The sequence below is a fragment of the Plectropomus leopardus genome, chromosome 4 (assembly GCF_026936395.1).
Source record: "Plectropomus leopardus strain MGB_pleo_1.0 chromosome 4, ASM2693639v1, whole genome shotgun sequence".
Classification (NCBI taxonomy): domain Eukaryota; kingdom Metazoa; phylum Chordata; class Actinopteri; order Perciformes; family Serranidae; genus Plectropomus; species Plectropomus leopardus.
In genome coordinates, this window is record NC_142179.1 from 7786574 (window position 1) to 7803350 (window position 16777).

A 16777-nucleotide genomic window follows, 5' to 3' on the forward strand; every position below is an offset into this window, starting at 1 on the left:
AAAATGACCGAAAAGAGGCAAGGCTATACTATGGCGAAAATGTCAAAATATGGCATGTCCCAAAAACAACTGAAAACACATCCAAACAGCATAAAACAGCTCGCTTAGACAAGCCATAGCAGAGAAAGTTGCAAAAACAGCCGAAAACAACATAATAATACATGTTGAAAAAATGACCGAAAAGAGGCAAGGCTATAGTATGGCGAAAATGTAAAAATATGGCATGTCCCAAAAACAACTGAAAACACATCCAAACAGCATAAAACAGCATGCTGAGACACACCATCACAAAGAAAGTTGCAAAAACAGCCGAAAACAACATTATAATGCATGTTGAAAAAATGACCGAAAAGAGGCAAGGCTATAGTATGGCGAAAATGGCAAAATATGGCATGTCCCAAAAACAACTGAAAATGCCTCAAAACTGTATAAAATATCGTGCTGAGACGCGCCATCACAAAGAAAGTTGCAAAAACAGCCAAGTGAGATGCGGCATTGCAAAAAATGTTGCAACTACAGCCAAAAACAAACTATGCATGTCAAAATGAGCAACAAAGGCAAGGCTATAGTACGGCCAAAATGTTAAAAAACGGCATGTCCCAAAACCAAAAAAATTCAAAATATGACACATTCAATAAACAGCTGAAAACCACATAAAATCAAATAAAATTGCCTTGCAAGGCAAGCCATTGCAAAGGTTTTTGCAAAAACGGCCAAAAACACCATAATCTAGCATTTAGAAAAAAAAACCCAAAATGCCACACTAGTATGATGAAAAAAGTCAAAATACTATATGGCCTAAAAACAGCTGAAAACCAAACACACTTCAGCATATCAAGGCACGTTATAGTATAGCATGTTGAAAAAAACATTAAAAACTACAAATTACAACATGTTGAGACATGTCATAGTGTAGTCTGTCGAAAAATTGACAAAAACATCATAATATAGCATGTCAAAAAAAAGTCAGAAATGACCTAAAATGGTACAGGATAGTATGTTGTCAAAACTGACCCAAAAATTTCAGCATGATGTAGCTTGACTTTTGGGTGGTGGCATGGTGGTGAACATGCTATTCTATGACCTTTTCCGTGCGATTTTGTGCAAAATGTTACAGTACTACTTTTGGGAGGGATTTTTGAGCATGGTATAACTGTTTTTATAGTATTTTTGACAAAGTAGAATACTGTCACTTTTTATGCTAGTCATTAAAAAGCTAAAAAAAAAAAATTTTTTTTCAGAATGAGAAATATCTCATTGATGTTCACATAAGTTTCTTCATTTTTCAGACACAGGGGAGTTATCTGCAACTACGACTTCTCTGAGGATGCTTTGTCACAGGATCACATTCTGCCCATTTGCAGGTCAGACTATGTAGAGTCATCTGGCTACAACTACAACATTGGCCTGGTGGTGCCTTACGACAGGCTGTCTGGCTCTCATCCATCACATTGACGTGCAGTCCAAACCAGAATTGGACTCAGTGAGTGACTAAATGGACATAGTGACGTTTTATCACTGATCCCTTTGATACTCCAAACTGTAAATTTTTGTTTGTTTCCTTTCATCATCCTAGTCAAATCAAGCTTCTTGGAATGTAAAATTTCAGTGTATATTATATTTAGTTTTTGGTGTTTGTAATTTATCACGTTGATGCTGCCGAGATGCTGCACAGGACCACCACCCTGTAAACAATCACTGTAAAATGAATGATTTTTAAATTTATGTTTGACCTTCTGGATTTGATTTTTTGCTGCTGTGCAACAAAATAAGATTCTTCTTTGTATGAGAGTTTCTACAAAAATGTACAAATACATTTGTTTGATCATAATGTCTTTAATTTATTTTATTCATTATTAATATTTCATAAAAAGTCTGTAATAATTCATCTCAAGGAAAGTGTTAGATTTACTTACTAGCAGTCAAAAATAGTAAATTTTCAAGGCAGAACAGCAGTAGTTGGTTACACTGTAACTACTCTGAAGCTGCAGAGGAATAGTATGCGCCCGCACTCTCAATTTTTGGATATTAGCCATAACTGAATGCTAGAGCAACCACAGAGCAAGACTAACTTCATCTAACATGTGAACCTTTTGACTAAAGTACAGAGTCGTTCACATTACATGCTGGTTACATAAAGATTTGTAGAATAGGAGAGGTAGTTGGTTAGTGTGAAACCTGATAAAATTAGTAGGAGTGTGACGAAAGATGGGAAACAAATTTCTTTGAACTATGGGACACTTTGAACTTACAGGATCACAATGCTTTTCATTTGAATCACCAGCATTCTGAAAGTAAATTCTTTAGGCTTAAAAGTGAACCATAGAAATTAACGTCATTTGACTGAATACTTTCACCATCTTGTCAGTCATTTTAAATAATTTAAAAAATTACTAGTTTCACTCCATCCAAAAAAATATTAGTGCACATCAAGTTTTTTGGCTTCACTCCTTTTAAGGATTGAAGAGGCTCTGCTAAAAACAGCAGTAACATAAACCAACAATTTTAAGAGGTTGATTTTCCACAGCCTATTGTTGTGGTGTCTACATCCAAAAAGCGAATGTGCATTCTGGTCTCCATTTCAAGGCCTTTCAAAATCTGTGGGAAGATAACAACATGTTGTCATGAGTAAGTGAAAAAAGAGTACTTTGTATGTTTCTGATGAAGGGAACTACCAAGTTAGAAAAGCACAAACCTGTTCAAAATGCTCAAATGTAATTCCTTCGTAGAAATCATCTGGGGCCTGAAATGATTAAGAAACAAAGTAATGGGTTACTTCAGAAATGAGTATGTGAGGTTTTGCTCTAACAGTTCAGTTCTGGTGAGTTCCATTACCATGTGGGGAACATTTGTGCTCGCTACTTCCAACATGGCAGCATCCGCTATCGCCTTGGCAGCTTCCCGACCAATGGCTCCACTTTTTGACAGAAGCTCCTCCACTACCTGCGATGAGAACAACAATGTTAGTCTTCAAAATTTCATCATGTCAAAGTACAGTGTGGCATAAAAAATATTTAAAAAGTCAGTGTGTCATAAAAACATGTCATAATATAATATAATATAACATTTTCTGTAAAAAAGTCATGTTATGTCAAAAAAATGTCATTGTGAAGTATGTCATAAAAAAGTCAGTGCTGTATGAGATAGAAGTTTCATAAAACATGTTAGAATAGTTTCAAAAGAGTCACAGAAAAAATGATTGTATACTATGTCATCAAAAATGGAATCAACGGTCAAAGTATTGTGTGTCATCCAAAAAAAAAAATACATTTAAGAAATATGAAGTAGCATAATATGTGAAAGTATAGTATATTGTCAAAATTTTAAAAAAGAAAGTGTCACAGCATAGAATCTCTTCAAATCAGCAGAAAAAAAAATCATAGTATAGTATTTTGGCCAAAGTAGCATAAAAAAGTCACAGTATAGTACATCATCTAATATATATATATATATATATATATATATATATATATATATATATATATATATATAGACTAAAATAAACGTTACTGTCGATACTAAGCTAAATGTTGAAAACATCTATAGTGTCTGGAGGTTTAGCTCAGTTGGTAACTCAGGTGGTTAGTGTGACTGAGGTTGCTGGTTCAAGTCTTATCTGGGGCAGGTGACATTTGACTTTTATGGCATAAATAAAATAAAATATGGGCTGATATATCTGACTGCTCTGCTGATATAAGTCATTGATGACGTACCTTGCAACTTAAAACAGTTAAAAAAACACACAGCTGTCTCCGGAATTTTCATATACCGAATACTGAATTTTCCCTGCCAAGAACTTGGTTGATATTGGCCTGACTTATATATCAGTCCAGTTTTTGACAAATGTCACTGCAGATACTGAGCTAAAGCGAACGTTGAAATTATTCAAAGTATCTCAAGGTTTAGCTCAGTGGGTAACTCAGCTGGTTAGTGTGCCTGAGGTTGCTGGTTCAAGTCTTATCTGGGACAGGTGACATTTGACTTGTATGGCATAAATAAAATATTGGCTGATATATCTGACTGTCATCAATGACATACCTTGCATCACTTGAAACAGTGAAAAAAACCACACAGTTGTCTCCTTGACTCCTAAATTTTCATAAACTGAGTACTGAATTTTCCCTGCCAAGAACTTAGTCGATTATCGGCCTGACTCATAAATCACTCAAGTTTTCGACAAAGGTCACTGCTAATACTGAGCTAAAAGGAACGTCGAAAACATGCAAAGAGTCTGGCTGCAGATTCACACGTAAGTTGACCTCAGGCACACTAACCACCTGATTTTACCAGTGAGCCAAACCTCCAAATTGCATTTTATGGCATAAACAAAATAAAATATTATATACCCTAGATATATCTCTCTGCTCTGCTGATAGAAAGGTCATATGGTGTTGAAACGCAATATTCAGTATCCGCAGTGACGTCTGTCAAAAACGTGACTGATATATGAGTCAAGCCGATTTTCCTTGATTTGGACAGCTGCATTTGCCGATACTGGTTTTACCTATTTCAGGACCACTTCACCTGATTTATTGGCCAAAAAGACTTATAACTCAACTTTACGTGCCTTAATTTGTTCTGCAATATCACAATCAGTGTCTAAACTGTATGAATCTACAGCCAAATGATATTTTATGGCATAAATAAAATATTGGCTGATATATCTGTTACTGATATAAGGGTCATATGGTGTTAAAATGCAAAATTCTGTATTGGCAGTGACGTCGAAAACTTGACTGATATATGAGTCAGGCTGATAACCAACGAGGTTCTTGGCAAAGAAAATTCAGTATTCCATATTCAGGAGACAAGGAGACAATTCTGTGTGTTTTAACTGTTTTAAGTGATGCAAGGTATGCAAGGTATGTCATCATTGACATATATCAGCAGAGCAGTCAGATATATCAGCTGATATTTTATTTATGCCATAAAAGTCAATTGTCACCTGTCCCAGATAAGACTTGAACTAGTAACCTCAGGCACACTAACCACCTGAGTTACCCACTGAGCTAAACCTCCAGATACTTTGAATAATTTCAACGTTCCCTTCAGCTCAGTATCGGCAGTGACGTCTGTCAAAAACGACTAATATATGAGTCATGCCACTAACTTGGCAGGGAAAATTCAGTATTCGGTATATGAAAATTCAGGAGACAATTGTGTGTTTTTTTAACTATTTTAAGTTGCAATGTACGTCATCGATGACTTATAGCAGCAGAGCAGTCAGATATATCAGCCCATATTTTATTTTACTTATGCCATAAAAGTCAAATGTCACCTGCCCCAGATAAGACTTGAACCAGCAACCTCAGGCACATTAACCACCTGAGTTACCAACTGAGCTAAATCTCCAGATACTAAAGATGTGTTCGACGTTCCCTTTAGCTCAGTATCGGCAGTGACGAATGTCAAAAACTGGACTAATATATTAGTCAGGCTGATAATCAACTATGTTCTTGGCAGTGAAAATTCAGTATTCGTTATATGAAAATTCATGACACAATTGTGTGTTATTTCAACTTTTTTAAGTTGCAAGACACGTCGTCGATGACTTATATCAGCAGAGCAGAGAGATATACCAGCCCATATTTTATTTATTTATGCTATAAAAGTCAAATGTCACCTGCCACGGATAAGACTCGAACCAGCAACCTCAGGCACACTAAACACCTGAGTTACCAACTGAGCTAAACCTCCAGACACTATAATTGTTTTCGACGTTCTCTTTAGCTCAGTATTGGCAGTGACATCTGTCATAAACTCAACTTATTTATGAGTCAGGCCAATAATCAACCAAGTTCTTGGCAGGGAAAATTCAGTATTCGGTATATGAAAATTAAGGACACAATTGTGTGTTTTTTTTAACTGTTTTAAGTGTTCGCTGGGAGGTATTTCATTGATGACTTACATCGGCAGAGCAGAAAGATATATCAGCCCATATTTTATTTTATTTATGCCATAAAAGTCAAATGTCACCTGTCCCAGGTAAGACTTGAACCAGCAACCTCAGACACACAAACCACCTGAGTTACCAACTGAGCTAAACCTCCAGACACTATAATTGTTTTCGACGTTCCCTTTAGCTCAGTATTGGCAGTAACATCTGTCATAAACTCAACTTATTTATGAGTCAGTTCAATAATCAACCAAGTTCTTGGCAGGGAAAATTCAGTATTCGGTATATGAAAATTCAGGACACAATTGTGTGTTTTTTTTAACTGTTTTAAGTGTTCACTGGGAGGTATTTCATTGATGACTTACATCGGCAGAGCAGAAAGATATATCAGCCCATATTTTATTTTATTTATGCCATAAAAGTCAAATGTCACCTGTCCCAGGTAAGACTTGAACCAGCAACCTCAGACACACAAACCACCTGAGTTACCAACTGAGCTAAACCTCCAGACACTATAATTGTTTTCGACGTTCCCTTTAGCTCAGTATTGGCAGTAACATCTGTCATAAACTCAACTGATTTATGAGTCAGGCCAATAATCAACCAAGTTCTTGGCAGGGAAAATTCAGTATTCGGTATATGAAAATTCAGGACACAATTGTGTGTTTTTTTTAACTGTTTTAAGTGTTCGCTGGGAGGTATTTCATTGATGACTTACATCGGCAGAGCAGAAAGATATATCAGCCCATATTTTATTTTATTTATGCCATAAAAGTCAAATGTCACCTGTCCCAGGTAAGACTTGAACCAGCAACCTCAGACACACAAACCACCTGAGTTACCAACTGAGCTAAACCTCCAGACACTATAATTGTTTTCGACGTTCCCTTTAGCTCAGTATTGGCAGTAACATCTGTCATAAACTCAACTGATTTATGAGTCAGGCCAATAATCAACCAAGTTCTTGGCAGGGAAAATTCAGTATTCGGTATATGAAAATTCAGGACACAATTGTGTGTTTTTTTTAACTGTTTTAAGTGTTCGCTGGGAGGTATTTCATTGATGACTTACATCGGCAGAGCAGAAAGATATATCAGCCCATATTTTATTTTATTTATGCCATAAAAGTCAAATGTCACCTGTCCCAGGTAAGACTTGAACCAGCAACCTCAGACACACAAACCACCTGAGTTACCAACTGAGCTAAACCTCCAGACACTATAATTGTTTTCGACGTTCCCTTTAGCTCAGTATTGGCAGTAACATCTGTCATAAACTCAACTGATTTATGAGTCAGGCCAATAATAAACCAAGTTCTTGGCAGGGAAAATTCAGTATTCGGTATATGAAAATTCAGGACACAATTGTAAATTCAAAAGCGGTAAATTCAAGGGTACAGGGCCAACATAATGCTTAAAATAAATTCATACATGTGCAATTATTGTTTTTTTAAAAACATCCTTTATTCATAATGGACCAATTTAGTGGATGAAATAAAAAGTCGGGACTGGCTGTTTGATGCATAAACAGTTGGCATGTGGAAATGTAGTATGATGGGCATCAGATATGAGGTAAATCAAATTTGCTTAAATCAACAAAAAGTTTGAGTCAAACTACTGTTTTTGAGTTAAAATGAACTCATGCATTTGCTTTAATTTGCTTTCATTTCAAATTGCTTGCATTTTGAGTAGTGTCTTTCTGTGGTCACAAAACTGGGTGGATTTATTTTGCAATTTCTACTATTTCATTATGCTTGCATGATGACAATCAAGTCCTTCGATCTTTAATCAATTTGTGCATAATGCAGACTAATAAAAAAATACATTTACATACCCTTTTTATCTTGTGCAGTTTTAAATAATTATATTTGAAAAGAATACTTTCTTTTTAGAGACAACATTATGTCAAATGTAAAAAGCCACTTAACCATGCCAGCCTTTATCTGATGTACGAGAGATTAAGTTATCTTACCTTTCTGTACTCTGCCAGAGTGATTGTGCCGTCGTTGTCTGTGTCGTGCATGTTAAACAGGACTGTGAAGACAGAAAAAAACAATTTGGAGATTAGTCTGACTATTAAGGAACTTTCCGTCATCACTTACTAATTGACCAAAGGAAGTTGTGATTAGAGGAATGTTAAAGATGCTGAGATAAGAGGGTCCCCTCCAGGCCACATCAGAACCACTATTGCTAAATGTAAAGAATCACACTGAGGCAACAAAACCCCTTTAAAATGCCACTACTTTCATTAACAGTGACATTTACAAGATTCAGTCTCATGACAATACATCATGTTTAACAGGTCTGTGGCACAAACAAGGAACAAAGAACTCCCTTTGGCAATGTCCAGTGACATTTTGACTGTGCTGCCGATGTTATTTCTGTACAGTCGATAGAATGTCAGTTTTAATGTCAAATTGGCGCATCAATTTTTTTTCATAAAGTTCCTGAGGTAGACATTTATCATTGTGACATTGAGAGCTATGTTGATTTATTGTCACCCGGATAAAACCCCAAAACATCAAATCAAATTTCTGGTGGTCACAACAGAGAAACAGAATTCAGATAAATGGTTTCGACAGATACTGTGGGAGACACACAAGGTTTGTCATCTGATGATTATCTCCTTTATCAAAACCCTCATGCTGTGGGCCACAATGTTTTTTCCCTGGAAAAAATGTCTCTGGGCTGGCAGTGAGCCCACCTTGCTTCACACCAGGAGAAATAAAGTTTTATAAAATGCTTTTAGAAATTCACATTACAAAAAAGTAACCTAAGTCATCTCCCCATACCCTGGAGAGTTCACTGCTTTTATGGTATTATCTTCAATCATAACTTCATTTATTCTACAAGGAAGATTTACAAGTGCAGCCCAGATGAGTCTACTTCCTTTTTTCCATTGACAGAAACTTTCTTGAGCTGTACAAAACAGCACAGACAGAGTAGAAAAAGGGAAATGCTAAAGTAAACACATTTTGGCACAGTGGTGGAAGAAGAATTCAGGTCATTTACTTGAATTATACTCAATAAAACTCTGTTAAAGTCCTGCATTCAAGATTTTACTCAAGAAATTGTACTTCTTTAGGCATCAAACAGTTATTTAAATCAAACCAGCTGAGAAATGTGGAGGGGAAATGCTGACGGCTCAGACTGAAGTGTTGTGACACACTACATTTTATGAGGAGTCATAAACTGAAAAGGATGGAAACAATTGGTTTAATCTATAACTATGCATTGAATTTAGGGGCGTTAAAAGATTATTTTTTCAAAATTATGATTAATTGCAGAATTTCAGTAGTTAGTTACAATTAATCTCATTTTTAATTGCATGTTTCAGTTTCATTATTTTGCACTTCAAAAGAGTTTTGTAGCTCATATTGACATCCCTAAAAAGAAGACTAAAATTCCAGAGAAACTGCAGATATTTTGCATTACGAAAGAGGGCCTTGTCTATCATTAGAGACACACCCCAGTTCTCACGAATAAGTCAGGTAAATAGCTATTTTGCACAGCCAGTTTTCCCGCTTGAACACTCTAGGGCAGAAATTGGCACTAATCCCTCTAATCTTTCCCTCTTGTCACCTGCACTTAGCCCTGTCTACTCTGCACATTTTATTGTGTCCTTCAAGTACAACACAGCACTCCATCACATGGGTAAGGTGATGCAGTCCCAACTGCGTAAACAAGGTGCAATAAACAAAGTAATTCTAACTTGTTAGAATAGCATCCAAAGCTTTTAATGGGGCAGGAGGCAGCTGAGGACATACGCAAATGTTATCTTACTTACGAGACGATATCCTCATTTCATGTCAGCACATTTGCTTTAATTTGAGTAAACAAATTTGGTCAGAAATGTGTATAATATCAGTTGAGTGTCTACCAAATGGAGCCTGAAGTCAGCCCCTAGGCTTGTCTTGGACACATTAAGGCCAATGACAATACGATAATGTAGGTCCCTTCTTAAGTGACTACTTAACCCCCTCAAATGATCACCTGAATTTCAATTACTTGCGTCGTGTTATGTTGAATTTGTGGTGGAAACTTTTTTTTTCTCACATGCCTCCATGGAGAACAAAGAATCCAACAATACAGAAAATTCCTCATGAATTTAAGTCACAAGGGGCCATGTTTCACAACAGCAAAGCTAAATCAAAACATCCGTGTACAAACTCACACAATTCGTGCAGTGTAATCCAAGTCCCACTTGTCGAGTTGTTTGCTCAGAATTTCCAAAACAGAAAGCCATTTTAACGGGGAATTGAATCCAAAGTGAAACTTATTTATTCTCCCTTCAGAGCCAGAGTCCATTGAAAAAAAGCACTGATTTCACCCCACTGAACACAACTGCCGCTGGTATATCTCTGCCTTGATTGGTAGTTTGTTTGTCTCATTGTATGACTTTGGTGAAGCTGAACTAACCCTTTAATCCACCAAAGTAAGTAGTAACTATCAATCAGGCAGCAGTAGACCAGCAGCTCCCTTGATCAGCAAGAAAAAAAATCACTGTTTTTGTCAATGTAGTCTGGCTTTGAAGAGAAATTCAAAAAGTACTGTATGTGTTTGGGAAGTACCAAGCACATGACTGGATAAATGAGACTTGGATTACACTGCATGAATTGTGTGAGAGATTGTAAATAGATGTTTGATCACATTTTGCTGCTGATAAACACGGACCCTTATGACTTAATTCATCAAGTATTTCCTCTGTTTTTGGATTCCTCTTTTGTCAGAGAGGCATGTGAGAAAAACAAGGTTTTCTTCATGAATTAAATGATACATATGATCTAGGGGCAGACTGATATTGGTTATTCTGGGCTGATACCGATAATTAATGGTCATTGAGAACAATAATATATATATTTGTAACCAATATGCATTTACAATAAAAATGAAAACCTTTCCTTTCTGTCAATATTTTATATTTGGAATATAACAAACTCCAACACAAAATTTAGTTTAAATGCCACCATTCAAAACTGAAACGTTCCATATTATATACATCGTAAAGTTCCAGGCAACTTTTTTTTAGTAAGTCAAGTGAAAATTTAAATAAAAATAAATTAATAAATTTAAATAGCTCCCTGAGATTTACAAAGTAAAAGTTCCTCCCATGCTGTCACTTTCTTTGCACAATAAACTAATTTTATCGGCGATCATTAAAATAAAATGCTGAACATTGGCCCAAATAATTCGACAGGCCGATAATCTGTTGCGCCCTAATATGATCATTTGCTAATTAAAAATTCCTTTATGTCCCCTATTATTTCAATAATCAATCAATGTGTTATGAAGTTGTTTTTAAGTGTTTTTAATTATCAAAGGGAATTGGAAAGGAATTCCCATATTTCCTTGGAGTTTTTTTAATAAGTAGTTCTGGGGAAATGTAGGACGTCACAAATCACACAAGGTCAGTTGAGGGGAAGAATTAAAGATTTAAATCACTTCATCCTGAAATCCCTCCTGAGTGGATTAACATAACAAACTGATTAGAATCTAATGGTAAAATAATATCTGAGGCTGAATTTAGGTCCCAGCTCAGTGGCCACAAACGATCCTATTTTTCTTTTGTCAGTTTGGGGTTGTGAAGCTGCCGAGTCACGAATACCTACGAGCCTTTCCAATGTGATGGCTAACATGCAGCGAGGGATCTGTTGCTCACACATGCAGCTATGCATCACTACACTCTTAGTGGCATGTCGGTGGTGACTGAAACAAGATACTCACATCGCTGATTTGTTATAAACACTGGATGGTGCTTCCTGGCAATTGGGACACACGCAAAAGGGACACATGGGAGTGACAGCTTTGGTCTAGACTAACAGCTGAGAATCTTAACGAAATAGTGCATCTGGTTCCCTTGTATATAATATTGTCATCAAACAAAAAGTGCAATTACTTACAGCGAAGCTTCTCTTTTCTCATAGCTTCCCTCTCCTCCACAGTCGTCCTCAGGGTCGGAGGGCGGAAGTGGGACATGACCATGAGGAACTGCTCGAAGCCAATCTCCTCACAGGACCCCACCTCATCCTGATGCTGGTTCCTAAATCACAGAGTAAGAGATCCAAGTTTAGGCGTTATGAATTAAAATTCAACCGACATGATTTTTTTGATGACCTACACAAACACTAGTAGTTTGTGAAGTTGTCCATCAGTATTCTGTTTTTTTGCAAGAATTCTTTTCTTGACATTTGCCCTGTAAAATATCCCAACACCGAAGCGCGGGTCTGATTCCAGCCTTAGGACATGCATGTACGTCTCCTCTCTCTCTCTGAACATATCTTTTATTTTTTTCTGTATAGTACACAAGACTTGTGTGACTCACAGCTTTTGGACATTTATTGGACAGTCCAAATAGCGGTTTGCCCTGTTAAGCTTGACTTTCCAAAACACGAGGAAGTGCCTGTTTTAAAACAACTGTCTCTTTGCAGCAATAAAACCCCCAGTTGGATGTTGTTTCCTTTCGTTAATGGATGGATTACATATTTTGTTTTCACAGCCTGCGCTGCATTTCTCCTGGATGAATACTGACAACCCCATTAAAAGCCATCTGCATACAATAAATGGATTTTACGCTGCTCGTGTTTGAATTGCATTGTTTAATTTCACTAAACAAGGGGAAGTAAAGCACTTAAGAGGTTTATAAAAACACACATTTATTGGGTTAATGCACCTTAAAGAAAACTCAGCTCAAAACTTTTCAGCCATCAGTTAGCTCATCAATTAGCCTAAACTGTGCTGAATGAATGCTAATCCACACTTTTCATAGTAAGGATGACGCACTACCATGGATGTATTATTAAATCTGGACCATGGATCTAAAGATGGCGCCTCTTCAGTCCAATGAGAATACTCACGTGTTGAATATGGCAAAAAAAGTTTCTAGCTTGCAGGTTTACCCGCACAGTATGCAGCCCGCTGAATATGCTCAGTAGTCTTTCTACCACTGGCCCCACCCCCGGGTACCCGCTGAGCCCACTGACTTTATTTTGTGATGACATCACAGATTTTTAAATAGATTTTCTCTGCTTGAGGAACATTTTACGAATATAAAACCTCCATAGATCAAGGTATCCCTTCACAGGTCCCAAGAAAGTGTGTCAAGCTTTGCAGTCAATTTTTGTAGTGTCAAAACAGTGGAATTAAGTCTGTCACTCAATGCTATGTAACCCAAAAAAACCTTTCACCTATGACTTACACAGCAAAAGAGACATCTGAAAATCTATGGATATATTTTTTTTTCTTTGAGCATCACTCCTGCAAAATGACTTGTTTCACTATGAGAATTTTATCAATTTGGTCCAAAAACATTTGGAAAATCTTAAAGAGTCGCACGACTATTCATTTTATCCCCATTTAAGTTTGGAGAGTGCTAAACCAGAAGCAGCCGGTAATTTTATACAGTATGTGCCAGTTAAACTCTTTTGGCTTCATGTGCATCTGAGTAACAATGACAGGCCCGATCTCTAACACTGTATCCAGTTTTCTTTATACATCCCTGCATTATCAACAGTTTTACAGATGTTTTTTTGATAATAGTGATCTGTGGAGAAAATGCTTTTTGGGCCACACATTTGTTAGTTTTTTTCACTTGTATTGAGAGCATGAAAAGAAATAAGCATAGTTCCCAAAATTAAAAGTATTATCTTGACCTAGAACTTAATTTATAGTTTAGGAATACATAAAAAACCACATAAACAATCATAAAGAAGTGCGTGATTTTGCAGCTTGTGTTTATGCAGTTGTCATCAGGAAGGAAGCATCATATCAACAGCAGATTAAAGCTGATATCTTATATTTAATATTTACAATATATCACACAAAAAAGGTTGAGAAATGTTATTGAAAAGACAAACTGACCTTTGGTAATTATGAATGTCAGAAGACTTGCTTTTCACAGATGATATCATATCAGTTTGGTTTTGAAAGTGTTTTGAATATATTCAAAATATTATCATGATACTCAATAATAAATGAACTGAAATGGTCATTAGCCATAAAGTGGACAGAGTGTAATGTAATTTGACTGTACTCACCGTTTATCAAAGAATGCATCAATGATTTGCTTCCGGATTGGGTTGTTGGCGAGGGCTGGTATGCTCTCCAGGTTTTCTCGACTGCAGTGCGACAAGAGAAGATCCATTACCATAAAACAGATACAGTACCAGCATGTTTATCTGTATGATTTTTATGGCTCTAAAGGTAAGATGTAAACAAATACCTGCTATGTACAATATTTGTTCCCTGTTTCTTTTTAAAGAGAAGGATCTTGTAATACATCACTCCCAACATGCCACTTTGGCAGTGCTGCGTGTTGACATAAGTGTGTGTGTGTGTGTGTGTGTGTGTGTGTGTTTGTGTATAGCACATGTCAGCTCTGTGTGCTCAATGCATTGACATGCTGTAATTGCGTAATGTGTCTGCGTTTGCATTAGTTCAACCTGCATGTGTCACCATATGTTACTAGTTTGCTTCTGTGCCAGAGATGACAGAAATTCCCACAATTCAACACTCCAGCCACTATGGAGGTCGTATTTCATCTTTAGGAGTGACAGCTAAGGCCAAATGGTTTCCATTAAAGCCATATGCAGCTGACTAGAAGAGCTTTTCTTCATGTGCGTGTTTTCTTTTAAATATTTTGACCTTATTGTGTCTTCGTTTCCACTCAGCTGCTGGAATCTGTTGTGAAGGTTTTTAATCTGCTCCAGTGAAACTGCAAGGAAGCAAACAACAACAATAACAACATTAAAGTATGTCAATGATACACCCACAATTATTACACACCTACTAACAAGCCTTGTGCACACCTTCACTTGTTTTTTAAAGACACCCAGCATTTTCTGTTAACTGTAATATACTGGAGCACGATTAAACAGTGAAACTTACTTTTATTAAGCTAATGTGCAACATGGCTAACAGTTTAATGGCAAAGCAAACAAACTGTGCTCTTCTGGGATTGTCCTTTTATGCCATTTCAAATTGTTCCTTGAATGATTAACTCTGTGGATTCGTGACCACACACTGCAAGGTTTACACATCATAATCTGGCTCCATCTGCTCCCTTGTCAATACAGGTTTGGCATTTACAATTGTTTCGGTACACACTTGTGTTTATTTTTTGACCTTTTTTTCCCTTTCCCAGAGGACAAGTGGATGTTTGCAGGAGCAACTGTAGCTACCGAGCGTGGAGAGAAGAATACGCAGACAAGCATAAACATGTTTGTTGGGCGGTGTGTCTAACACAAAATTAGAAACAGAATAGGATGCCTTTATTCTCATTATACAATTAATATAGCAATAAAAATGCTTATTTTTGGTATTCATTTTCTTTCTTTCTTTTTTTTTTTTACTAATTATATACCAATTGCTCCAAATTAAGGAAGATTACTTGAAGCAACTGGTCAAATATTTAAGAAAACAACAACAGCAGCTGCGATCTAACATCAATTATAGCCCTGTTAGTGCAATCAAACACCTAAGAGTCTGAAATAAATCAAGTTGAAACATTTCATCAGAGTGCACAGACCCATAAAAATCCCACACTGACACTGAAGGGGGTTAAAGCCCCACCTTGAGGAAGGCAATAAAAAAGTTCAAAGTCTGGCCCATACTGTATCAATAAAGTTGGGCTCAGTCTGTGATACAAACATTATCTCTGTTACTCAAACTCTGAATGCCATGCATGAAGAGATTGCACATGGAGGTCCTGCCCTTCCTAAAAATAAATCTTCACACTTCTGCTTTTTCTGTCTGCTTTTTGTTTCATTTCTTTGTTGACCTTTTCCTCAAATATAGGAGGAAGAGGGAGGGGATTTATGACAATAAATCAGGTGTGTTCAAATTATGCCTAAAGGAGCACAGGACTGCATGCAAAGTATCAACACAAATTAATGCATGAACAAAAATAGAAGCTAAATAGTTAACTGATAGTGGACTGTGTGTATGTGTAGTTTTTTTAAATTCGTGTAACAGGTTAATGAAAACTACCGTCGCTAAATCCCATATTGGTTAGATTGCAAAGCCAAATCACTGCATTTGTTTGTTTAATTGGTGGCGCCTCGCATTACTGATCTGGTTCGATGATCATGTTTCATTTTTCCTGTCATCTTTACCGTGTTTTATTTCCGTGACGACCCACATTTGTCAGACTTTCGCACTCTTAACATGCACGATTTAACACCAACAACGCCATACACTATATCAGCAGCTATAATATACTTTACAGAGTAAAAGTTCCTTGTTGATTTTCTTGTACTTACATCCAGTTCTGTCCACCAGGTCCTGGAACTTGTGCTGCTCGGAGCGCGTCTGCGAAGCTCCCATCGCCACTGCTCCACCGGTGCGTCAGGGCGCATAACCTGGTCCGACTGGCTCAACTTTTCTGTGTCGTCGCTGCTTTATCGCGATGCTATCGGCGGGTCACTGCAACTGTAGTCTGCTGCTGGCCTCCTGGAAACATCTGGCGTCCTCAAGGTCCTAAATCCAGGCTGCCTGTGGATAAATGAGCTGCTGTCTTCCGGGTTCTCGACAGTTTTCTGCAGCGAATCCAAATCATTATTAGTATTTTGTGTGTGTGTGTGTGTGTGTGTGTGTGTGTGTGTGTGTGTGTGTGTGTGTGTGTGTGTGTGTGTGTGTGTGTGTGTGTGTGTGTGTGTGTGTGTAAAATCGGCAGTAGACTTTAAAGATTAAGATTTAACACACATAAAATTTAACAAATCAGTTTCATTTTCTTGTGTGTGTGTGTGTTACAATATTAAAGTTACAGTATGTGCTTTTGAAGAAAGATCGTTTATTGCTGAGTCTCACTCCCTCGAGTTTCTTTATTTGACTTTGGAATGAGACTCAACAATAAGCTATATTCTTTCAGAAATGCATGTGGCACCTT

General features: G+C 37.0%; 2 protein-coding genes across 2 annotated transcripts in view; one reads left to right on the plus strand and one right to left on the minus strand.

Moving 5' to 3' along the window:
* Positions 1-2120, plus strand: part of fbxw8 (F-box and WD repeat domain containing 8) — a 66849-nt gene extending 64729 nt beyond the window's left edge. Inside the window, exon 11 of the mRNA XM_042488599.2 lies at positions 1290-2120. Within this exon, the coding sequence (XP_042344533.2) occupies positions 1290-1455 (166 nt within the window). The 3' untranslated portion in view covers positions 1456-2120. The remainder of the gene's footprint in view (positions 1-1289) is intronic.
* On the minus strand, positions 1817-16467 carry tesca (tescalcin a). Its single transcript, XM_042488504.2, has 8 exons — positions 16152-16467; positions 14536-14605; positions 13929-14009; positions 11796-11935; positions 7868-7929; positions 2836-2943; positions 2696-2743; positions 1817-2598 (listed from the first exon to the last, which is right to left on the minus strand). Exons 1-8 carry the CDS (start codon positions 16213-16215, stop codon positions 2506-2508), a joined length of 666 nt encoding a protein of 221 aa, XP_042344438.1. The 5' UTR covers positions 16216-16467; the 3' UTR covers positions 1817-2505.
* Positions 16468-16777: the final 310 nt, after the last annotated feature.